The 11746-nt window shown below is 45.2% G+C and overlaps 1 protein-coding gene across 2 annotated transcripts in view; it reads left to right on the top strand.

Annotated features, from left to right (window-relative positions):
• Window positions 1-9751: 9751 nt before the first annotated feature.
• GGH (gamma-glutamyl hydrolase) overlaps window positions 9752-11746 on the top strand; it is a 168688-nt gene continuing 166693 nt past the window's right edge. The window contains exon 1 of one of the 2 annotated variants that reach the window (XM_069220247.1): window positions 9752-10034. In XM_069220247.1, coding sequence (XP_069076348.1) covers window positions 9908-10034 — 127 coding nt within the window. In that variant the 5' untranslated portion in view covers window positions 9752-9907. The remainder of the gene's footprint in view (window positions 10035-11746) is intronic. The other variant, XM_069220248.1, reaches the window with a different exon arrangement.

Genomic DNA, 11746 nt, shown 5'->3' with positions numbered 1-11746 from the left:
GGCTGAAGCTTAAACAGCAGCAGCTGGCCTTAGACAGGGAATCTCTGGATGTGGAGAGGGAAAGGCAGAGGTTGGGGTTAGTTCCCCATGGTGGCAGCAGCAGTGTTTTTGATAGTAATCCTGTGAGAAAGCAAGATTCCAGAAACCTGCATAAGATAGTCCCCCCTTAAAAGAAGGGGGATGACATTAACAAGTGGTTTGCTTCACTTGAGAGGGCCTGTATGGTACAGTTGGTCCCTCAAAGGCAGTGGGCTACTATCTTTTGGCTATCTTTCACTGGTAAGGGTAGAGATAGGCTCCTTACTGTCAGAGTAAGTGATGCTAATAACTACAAAGTTTTGAAGGATGCACTCTTGGATGGATTTGGCTTAACCACTGAACAATACTGGATTAAGTTCAGAGACACCAGAAAAGAGTCCTCTCAAGACTGGACAGACTTTGTAGACTGTTCAGTGAAGGCCTTGGAGGGTTGGTTACATGGCAGTAAGGTGACTGACTATGGAAGCCTGTATAATCTAATCCTTAGAGAGCATATTTTGAACAATTGTGTGTCTGATTTGTTGCAGCAGTACTTGGTAGACTCAGATCTGACCTCTACCCAAGAATTGGGAAAGAAGGCAGGCAAATGGGTCAGAACAAGAGTGAACAGAAACGTTCATACATGGGGTGACAAGGATGGCAAGAAGAAGGATGGTAAGTCTTCTGACAAGGGTGGGGACAAAGATAAAAAACATTCTGAGTCTTCATCAGACCCACACAAATCCTCTGGGGGTGGTGGGTCCAAATCCTCTTCTCACAATCAGAAAAAGCCTTGGTGTTATTTATGTAAAGTAAAAGGCCATTGGGCAAGTGATGCCACTTGTCCAAAGAAAAACACATAACCTCCCGCCACCACAACCCCAACTGCAAATTCTAGTGCCCCTAGTAGTAGCAGTGGTGGTGGGAAGTCTACTACAAATAGCCAATCCAAGGGTGTAGTTGGGCTCACTATTGGCAGTGTAGTTGGGGTTGGTCTTGTTAGGGAGACCATAGAGGCTGTTTTAGTCTCTGATGGTGGCATTGACTTTGCCACCCTGGTTGCTTGTCCCCTTAATATGGGTAAGTACAAGCAACTACCCCTAATTAACGGTGCTGAGGTTGAGACCTACAGGGACACAGGAGCCAGTGTAACTATGGTTATAGAGAAACTGGTTCACCCTGATCAACACCTACTTGGTCAGCAGTACCAAGTGACTGATGCTCACAACAACACACTTGGCCACTCCATGGCTGTTTTGAATCTCAACTGGGGAGGGAGCGGGGGGGGTTACTGGTCCAAAGAAAGTTGGGGTAGCCACTGAATTACCTGTAGATTGCTTACAAGGCAATGATTTGGAGACATCAGCTTGGGCTGAAGTGGAGTTGGAGGCTCATGCAGCAATGCGGGGCATTCCTGGGCATATTTTTGTTTTAACAAGGGCTCAGGCCAAGAAGCAAAAATGACAGGGAAACTTGGATCCTGGAACAATGGACCAAGCGCTCCCAAAAGCTAGGGGTAGGAAGGGTAAATCCTTGCCCACTATCCCTCCCTCACCAGAAGATTCCCTTTTTGAGGAAGAGGAATCCCCTCCCTGAGCAGAACCTACACCAGATGAGCTGGCAGCAGACACTGCTGAGATTTTGGGTGCAAGGGGGCCTGCTAGGGAAGAGCTGAGTGTGGCACAGCAGACCTGTCCCACACAAGAGGGTTTGAGACAGCAAGCTGTCAAACATCAGAATGGGGATGTCAGTGATAGCCATAAGGTGTATTGGGAAGACAACCTCTTGTATACTGAGTCAAGGGACCCTAAACCTGGAGCTGCCAGGAGATTGGTCATCCCTTTGCAATACAGAGAGTTTCTTCTTACCTTGGCACATGACATTCCCTTGGCTGGGCATTTGGGCCAAAGTAAAACTTGGGATAGGCTTGTTCCCCTGTTTCACTGGCCTCATATGTCAGAGGACACCAAAGCGTTTTGTCACTCTTGTGTGACCTGCCAACCCAGTGGCAAGACTGGTGGTACTCCAAAGGCCCCCTTAATTCCACTTCCTGTGGTTGGGGTACCCTTTGAAAGGGAAGGGGTTGACATAGTTGGCCCCCTGGACCCTCCAACAGCTTCAGGCAATAGGTTTATCCTGGTGGCAGTGGACCATGCCACTAGGTACCCAGAAGCCATCCCTTTAAGGACCACTACAGCGCCTGCAGTGGCTAAGAATATCCTGGGAATCTTTTCCAGAGTGGGCTTACCTAAGGAAGTAGTGTCAGACAGAGGTAGTAACTTCATGTCTGCATACTTCAAGGCAATGTGGAAGGAGTGTGGTGTAACATACAAGTGCACTACTCCTTATCATCTACAAACAAATGGTCTGGTTGAGAGGTTTAATAAAACTCTCAAAGGTATGACAATGGGAATCCCTGAAAAACTCAGAAGGAGATGGGATGTCCTGTTACCTTGCCTCTTTTTTGCTTACAGGGAGGTAACCCAAGAAGGAGTGGGCTTTAGCCCCTTTGAACTCCTCTTTGGGCACCCTGTGAGAGGTCCCCTTGCACTTGTTAAGGAAGGTTGGGAACAACCTTTAAAAGCTCCTAAACAGGACATTGTGGGCTATGTACTTGGCCTAAGATCAAGAATGGCTGAGTACATGAAAAAGGCCAGTAAAAAACTTCAGCCAGCCAGGAGCTACAAAAGCAATGGCATGACCAGAAGGCTGTCCTGACTCAGTACCACCCAGGACAGAAGGTGTGGGTATTGGAGCCTGTGGCCCCAAGAGCACTCCAGGACAAATGGAGTGGACCCCATCCAATTTTTGAAAAAAAAGGTGAGGTTACCTACTTGTTAGACCTTGGCACTGCCAGGAGTCCCCTTAGGGTGTTCCATGTCAACCGCCTGAAACCCTACTATGACAGGGGTGATCTCACCCTGCTCATGGCAACTGATGAGGGACAGGAAGAAGAGAGTGACCCCCTCTCTGATCTCTTCTCCACCACTGAAGCTGGTGGCTTAGTGGAGGGAGTAGTACTGGCAGATTGTCTTTCTGCTGAGCTGAAAGATAACTATGTAAATCTTTTAAGTCAGTTTTCTGAACTCTTCTCACTGATACCAAGTACCACTACTTGGTGTGAGCATACAATCAACACTGGAGACAATTTACCTGTCAAAAGTAAGATTTATAGGCAGCCTGACCATGTCAGGGACTGATTTAAACAAGAGGTTCAGAAAATGTTAGACTTAGGAGTGATTGAGCCTTCAGAAAGCCCATGGGCTAGCCCAGTGGTGCTTGTTCCTAAACCTCACAGTAAGGATGGTAAAAGAGAGATGAGGTTTTGTGTTGACTATAGAGGGCTCAACCAAGTAACCAAGACAGATGCTCACCCTATACCCAGGGCAGATGAGCTGATTGATGCACTGGCTTCTGCCAAGTATCTGAGCACTTTTGACTTAACTGCAGGGCATTGGCAGATTAAGTTATCAGAAGATGCAAAACCTAAAACTGCATTCTCAACCATTGGGGTGCACGGTCAGTTCACTGTGATGCCCTTTGGTCTGAAGAATGCACATGCCACTTTTCAAAGGTTGGTGAACACAGTCCTGCAAGGGTTGGAAGCTTTTAGTGCAGCATATCTAGATTATATAGTTGTCTTTAGCTCCACCTGGGATGAGCACCTGGTCCACCTGTGGAAAGTTTTGGAGGCCCTGTAAAAGACAGGCCTCACAATCAAGGCTTCAAAGTGCCAGATAGGGCAGGGGAAAGTGGTTTATCTGGGCCACCTGGTAGGTGGGGAACAGATTGCACCACTGCAGGGGAAGATCCAGACCATTATGGAATGGGCTCCCCCTACAACTCAAACCCAGGTGAGAGCCTTTTTAGGCCTCACTTGGTACTATAGGAGGCTTATTAAGAATTATGGCTCCATTTTAGCCCCTCTTAATGACCTCACTAGTAAAAAGATGCCTAAAAAGGTATTGTGGACAGCTAGCTGTCAAAAAGCTTTTGATGAGATCAAACAGGCCATGTGCTCTGCACCTGTCCTAAAAAGCCCTTGCTACTCCAAAAAGTTCGTAGTCCAGACTGATGCTTCTGAATTGGGGGTTGGGGCAGTGCTATCCCAGCTTAATACTGAGGGCCAGGATCAATGTTGCTTTTATCAGCAGGAGGTTCACCCCTAGAGGAAAGTGTTGGTCTGACATAGAGAGGGAGGCCTTTGCTGTGGTCTGGGCACTGAAAAAGTTGAGACCATACCTGTTTGGTACTCACTTTATTGTTCAGACAGACCACAAACCTCTACTTTGGCTAAAACAAATGAAAGGTGAAAACCCTAAATTGTTGAGATGGTCCATATCCCTACAGGGAATGGACTATACAGTGGAACATAGACCTGGGAGTACCTACTCCAATGCAGATGGACTCTCCAGATATTTCCACTTAGACAATGAAGACTCATCTGGGCAAGGTTAGCCTTATTGTCCCTCATTTGAGGAGGGGGTGTAGGAAAGTACCATCTTGCCTGGCATGTTACCCCCATTTTTACTGTATATGTGTTTGTTTTTGCCTGTGTCACTGGGATCCTGCTAGCCAGGACCCCAGTGCTCATAAAGTGTGCCCTGTATGTGTTCCCTGTGTGGTGCCTAACTGTATCACTGAGGCTCTGCTAATCAGAACCTCAGTGTTTATGCTCTCTCTGCTTTTAAATTTGTCACTGCAGGCTAGTGACTAATTTTACCAATTCTGATTGGCACACTGGAACACCCTTATAATTCCCTAGTATATGGTACCTAGGTACCCAGGGTATTGGGGTTCCAGGAGATCCCTATGGGCTGCAGAATTTCTTTTGCCACCCATAGGGAGCTCAGACAAATCTTACACAGGACTGCCACTGCAGCCTGAGTGAAATAACGTCCACGTTATCTTAACAGCCATTTTACACTGCACTTAAGTAACTTATAAGTCACCTATATGTCTAACCCTCACTTGATGAAGGTTAGGTGCAAAGTTACTTAGTGCAAGGGCACCCTGGCACTAGCCAAGGTGCCCCCACATTGTTCAGGGCAATTTCCCCAGACTTTGTGAGTGCGGGACACCATTACACGCGTGCACTACATATAGGTTAACACCTATATGTAGCGTCACCATGGTAACTCCGAACATGGCCATGTAACATGTCTAGGATCATTGAATTGTCACCCCAATACCATTCTGGTATTGGGGTGACAATTCCATGCATCCCCGGGGCTCCAGCATAGAGCCCGGGTACTGCCAAACTAACTTTCTGGGGTTTTCTCTGCAGCTACTGCTGCTGCCAACCCTCAGACAGGTTTCTGCCCCCCTGGGGCCTGGGCAGCCCAGTCCCAGGAAGGCAGAAGAAAGCATTTCCTCTGAGAGAGGGTCTTACACCCTCTCCCGATTGGAAATAGGTGTGAAGGGCCTGAGAGGAGTAGCCTCTCCTGGCCTCTGGAAAAGCTTTGAAGGGCACAGATGGTGCCCTCCTTGCATAATCCAGTCTACACCGGTTCAGGGATCCCCCCAGCCCTGCTCTGGTGCGAAACTGGACAAAGGAAAGGGGAGTGACTACTCCCCTGACCAGCACCTCCCAGGGGAGGTGCCCAGAGTTCCTCCAGTGTGTCTCCGAACTCTGCCATCTTGGATGCAGAGGATTGAGTGCACAATGGACACCTCTGAGTGGCCAGTGCCAGCAAGTGACGTCAGAGACCCCTCCTGATAGGTGCTTACCTTTCTCTGTAGCCAATCCTCCTCTGAGGGCTATTTGGGGTCTCTCCTGTGGGTATCTCACAGATAACGAATGCAAGAGCTCACCAGAGTTCCTCTGCACTTCCCTCTTGGACTTCTGCCAAGGATCGACCGCAGACTGCTCCAGGACGCCTGCAAAGCCACAACAAAGTAGCAAGAAGACTACCAGCAACATTGTAGCGCCTCATCCTGCCAGCTTTCTCGACTGTTTCCTGGTGGTGCATGCTCTGAGGGCTGTCTGCCTTCACCCTGCACTGGAAGCCAAGAAGAAATCTCCTGTGGGTCGACGGAATCTTCCCTCTGCCAACGCAGGCACCAAACGTCTGCCTCACCGGTCCTCTGGGTCCGCTCTCATCTTGACGAGCCTGGTCCCTGAAACACAGGAGCTGGATAAAAGTGTCCCTGAAAGTCCAGTGGCCCTTCTGTCCAAATTTGGTGGAGGTAAGTCCTTGCCTCCCCACGCCAGACAGTAATCCTGTGTACTGCGTGAACTGCAGCTGCTAGGGCTTCTGTGCACTTTTGCGAGACTTCCTTCATGCACAGCCTAGCCCAGGTCCCCAGCACTCCATCCTGCATTGCTCAACTCGCTGAGTTTGACTCTGAATTCATGGGACTCCCTTTTGTTGTGCTGAGTCGACTGTCGTACTCAGATCTTCTGAACGCCTGTTCAGGTGCTTCTGCGGGCGCTGCCTGCTTCTGCGTGGGCTCACCATGTTGCTGAGCGCCCCCTCTGTCTCCTCCTCCAAGGGGCGACCTCCTGGTCCTTCCTGGGCCCTGGCAGCACCCAAAACCTTCAACCGCGTGGCTTGTTTGCGGTCTTTTTGCGTGGTAACAACTCTGCATCCTCCAGCACGCCGTGGGACATCTTCTGCCCAAAGGAGAAGTTCCTGGCACTTTCCGTTGTTGCAGAATCTTCGGATTCTTCCACCAGGAGGCAGCCCTTTTGCACCTTCATCCGGGGGTTTAGTGGGCTCCTTGCCCCCCTGGACACTTGCGTGACTCTTGGACTTTGTCCCCTTCCTTTGCAGGTCCTCAGGTCCAGGAATCTGTCTTCAGTGCTTTGCAGTCAGCTGTTGTCTTTGCAGAATCCCCTATCTCGACTTTACTGTCTTTCTGGGGCGTTAGAGTAACTTTACTCCTACTTTTCAGGGTCTTGGGGTGGGGTATCTTGGACACCCTTAGTGTTTTCTTACACTCCCAGCGACCCTCTACACTAGGCCTGGGGTCCTTTTGTGGTTCGCATTCCACTTTTGGAGTATATGGTTTGTGTTGCCCCTAGGCCTATTGTCTCCTATTGCATTCTATTGTGTCCTACAGTGTTTGCACTACTTTTCTGTTTACTTACCTGATTTTGGTTTGTATGTACATTTTGTGTATTTTACTTACCTCCTAAGGGAGTATATCCTCTGAGATACTTTTTGCATATTGTCACTAAAATAAAGTACCTTTATTTTTAGTAACTCTGAGGATTGTGTTTCTTATGATATAGTACTAAATGATATAAGTCGTATAGTAGGAGCTTTGCATGTGTCCTAGTTCAGCCTAAGCTGCTCTGCTATAGCTACCTCTATCAGCCTAAACTGCTAGAACACTACTAATAAAGGATAACTGGACCTGGCACAAGGTGTAAGTACCACAAGGTACCCACTATAAGCCAGGCCAGCCTCCTACATATATGTATATATTCATTGTTAATTTTTATCCTGAGATATCTTTATGGAAAACCGTTGTTCTTTAGCTGCAATTTACTACCCTGGTTCCCTGGATAAAGAGTTTCCCTTGTTTTCATTATTACACAATAACTAAAGCCAAAGAAGTACCTGTGTCTGTGAAGTGAAGAAGAAAAGTGCTTATATACTTTTGCACAAACAGCAGGCAGAGCTGACCAGCAGTGAGAAAGCTTCATATAATTCCACATGACCTCACACAATTCCACTCCACATCACAAAATGTCATGCCAAAGACTGCCATGCCATGCCACATAATTCCACTCTACTGCACGTGATTCCAAGTCACCCGATTCCACTCCACACAATTCCACTCCACTACATATAAATCCACTCTACATAGTTCCACTCTGCAACATAAAACCACCCGAGCCACATAAATCCACTCAACAGATTATCAATCCATTCCACAGAATTCCACTCCACACATTTTCAAACCACTCCACGCCACATAATCCACTCCACACATAATTCCACTAATTTCTACCCAAATCATTAACACGCAGTTCCACGCCACATAATTCCATTCTGTGCTACACAATTTCATGCCACATAATTTCACTCCAAGCCACAAGAATTCCACTCATCACATAATTCCACTCCACACCACTTAATCTCACTCCACACCATATACTCCCACTCCACACAATTGCACACCACTGTACGCCACTGCACTCAATACCAGGACTCTACATAACACTACACCTCACCACCCCACTTCATTAATCTCTACGCAAATCTACACTAGTCTGCACCACTTTACACGACACAAGTGCACTGTATGCCACTACATTTTATGCCACCATGCAGTATGCCAATGCACTCTACACCACTCCACTCTGCACCACTACAATCTACACCACTACGCTCAATGGCGCTGTTCTCTACACCACACCATGCTTCACTACTGCACTCTATGCCACTCCACTGTGCACCAATCTAGTCATTGAGACTCTACTGCACTCTTCAGATTTTCATTCTTAACTGACACGATCACTCATGCCTTAATAAATAACAAAACGAAATGGCCGAGTCCAAAGCAGTTTATTATACATTTTTTAACATACCGTACAACGCAGTGCTGTATAACACTGCTGAAATGGTTAAAACGGAGACGTATTGGCTTTGTCAATGCTTGTTATAAATTCCAGTGAGTGGGAGTTTCCCACAAATCCCACGAGCGAAACCAGCATGAAAACTACTCCAGCATCCTCAACCTTTACCCTCTTCCGGGAATTTCCAGCCACCCCGGCCCATGAACCATACATATTACTTTCAATACATATTGCGCGTATGGTCATCAAAATGAAATTACGACAATTGAATGATACAGTTTTGTAAAAGCGTGCATAGGTAGTCAAGTCAGCCATCTTAGAACGCTAACCGCTGCTTGTTTCCATCAGTATTCATTACGTAAACAACTTTATTTCACGTTTTAATGGGAGTGGCGATATTGGGTCAAACGCTTAGCTCTACTTGCCATTTCGTGTGTGTAATATTTAGACTTATTTAAAAAAAGTAAAACAAAACATATCTAGCACTAGCCCAATCACGTGCCCTATTACAGTCTTGCGATAGAAGTCTTAACTACAGAAGAGTCTTTCGAAATATTTGCGGAAACAAGTCAATTTAGATACTACTTCATAGAGCTAAATGTCTTTACATTCCAACAAGGCTGCCTTATACAAATCAATTTCTCTTAAAACACTGTTCCTTACTGTGTATAAAGGTCCGACGCTAGGGTAAGAAAGCGTACTGAAGTGGTAATGCAAAAAAAAATCGACACACTAAAAAGGAGTATAATTACTTGTAGCGATATTTATGTTCATTCCTCAGCTATGGTCAGGGGTAAGCTTTGGTCTAATAAATAAGGTGCGTTCTAGTTTGAGTGGACGTTGTTTAATACACGGCCATCTTTCAATGGTAGTCGTTCCCTTTATTTCAAAACGACTGAACAGGAACTAAAGAAAAACGTGCTTAGGACCGTTGACTTTGTTATTTTAGTATCATTCAGCGCATTTGAAACGGCTTAGCATGCCATGTAACATTTTAAAAATAACATTATGTAGTCCTTGTTTAGTTTTTTTTTAAATGTTTTATCAGAGCCAAGTGTGTTTCTTGTTGTGACGAATAACGTATTAACGCAATAATAATGCGCGGCCCTGCAGAGCACGAGCTTTTCAGAAGAAGCCAACCATTCACACAGGATGGGTGGAAAAAAAAATGCGAGCACGGCTGAGCCTATACACCGGCTGACTACAAGTTCCAACGTGCCCCGATATGACAGGTCCGGGTTTACGTCAAGTGCATCAGATGCTGGGTGATGCAATGTAGAGTACACTGTAACTGCAGCTGGGCTGAGAAACGTTGAGTTCCGGTGGCCGAGAACAGACAAGGGGGAAGCAGTTCACCATATGAAGATCACAATGATTACGGCGCCGGGACCTATGGGGCTCCTACTGTTAGGGGGCTCTCTGCTCCTCTGCGGCTCAGCTGTCAGCCTGAGCCAAGGCGGCGGTGTCAATGACAGACCCATCATAGGTAAGAGCACAGTGTGCCGTGGGTAGCTAGCTTACCTTTATGACTGAGCTCCCAGAACAACCAAGATAAATAATTTCTAATGTATCAGAATAGTAATTCCAGCCATTATTTACAGTACTGCGGAAACAACAAACTATTTTCGTTTGTGAACCGCATTGCTATGCGATAGCAGTAATGTATACACATTACAAATTATTATTGACATCTGAACAAAGGGGTTTTTATTACGTGTATACTCTGTACTTATTCTTGAGTTGCACTTACAGAAATGAGGCATCATTCGATGGTAACTAATTCTGAACCTATTTAACAAGTCTACCAAAAAATCTCCCCAAAAATATTTCCCTACTTCATAATTATTTTCCAAGTTTTGTCCACATTGGTCAAGAGGGCGGTAGGTGGAAGTGATAGGATGGTGAGTATAGTTGTGGAGCAGGGTCTTTAGCTAAATATTTTGTTTACAGCATACTCTTAATAACTCATCAAATCAGCAGTGTCTGCTGTTACTGGGCCCAGGTCTACAGACCTCTCCCGTAAGTAAGAATTGTTCAGGAGCTGCAAATTAAAATTAATTTATTTATCACAGTTTCAATTTCAATCTCTTCTGAGTCAATGCTGAAAGTTGGTGAGTGTTTCAGAGCTTTATATAAAATTATTTAGGTAGTATATCTTTATTAATCATCATCATTAGCTAATCAGTCAAGCAATACAAATCCTTAATACCAGAACAAGTGCATAAAGCCCGTTCCATAAAGAAAAAGTCCCTATTCTAAGCTATGGAGAATGTGAGAAAAATATTAGTTTGAACCCATAAAAAGCTCTGTATTCGAGATGTGAAAGCATAACGCTTTTATCCTTAAATGTCAAATGTTAATCAAAGCAGTACTTTCCATAGACAGAGTTTAAAGAAACTCAGTGGAGTCTCAGAGCAGAATAGATTCAGTCAGGAAATTTAAAAGGGTCTCGGAATAAATCTAAGAAGCGTCTGGAAAGGGCTCTGCAGAGAGTCTTGAATCAGCAAAGTGAATGTGCAGGATCTGAACTGAAGACTAGGAACACACTTTTATCTAACTTTCTTATCAGTAGTTGAAACCTCATCTAATCAGTGCAATGTGATGTAGTCTAACTGTTAGTAAAGCCTGTTGTGGTACAAAGGTCATCAGAATGTGGCAGTTTATGTTTTATGTTAATCATAGTTTTAATGGCTGAACGTAAAAACCTAATAAAATGTAGTAACAAAGCTTTGCCATTTAAACTGAAATGTATTATTCATATTAATGAAATAATAAGTTTGCATATAGAATGTGTTTTACTAAAACGTAATAATTAAATGCATTATTATAATTTTCTTGTGCAATTCGTGCCCTTGCTAGAAATGCTGATTCATGCTCTAAGGTGAACTTTCTTTTAGTTTATGTTCTCATGAGAAACTTAGCAAGTTGGTATTAGACTCTATTGTGTAAGTATAGAGAGAATGTAGCATTATGTCCTTGACGGAAGAACATTTTGAACATGGACTGGTATCCTATACAATTGTTTCAAACATGCGTGAAGTCACATGAATGGAAGATGTTCCCATGAGAGTTTTGGGAAAGAATTGGACTTTTACGACTTGTAGTCTGGTGATCGACTACCATTGGATGATGCCCACTGAGTGTGACATGAACGTATCCCTTTTATCAGAATGTTTTGAGAATTCTAAAATAGCGATG

Source organism: Pleurodeles waltl, chromosome 2_2 (assembly GCF_031143425.1).
Source record: "Pleurodeles waltl isolate 20211129_DDA chromosome 2_2, aPleWal1.hap1.20221129, whole genome shotgun sequence".
NCBI lineage: Eukaryota > Metazoa > Chordata > Amphibia > Caudata > Salamandridae > Pleurodeles > Pleurodeles waltl.
This window is presented reverse-complemented; position numbering and strand designations above follow the sequence as displayed.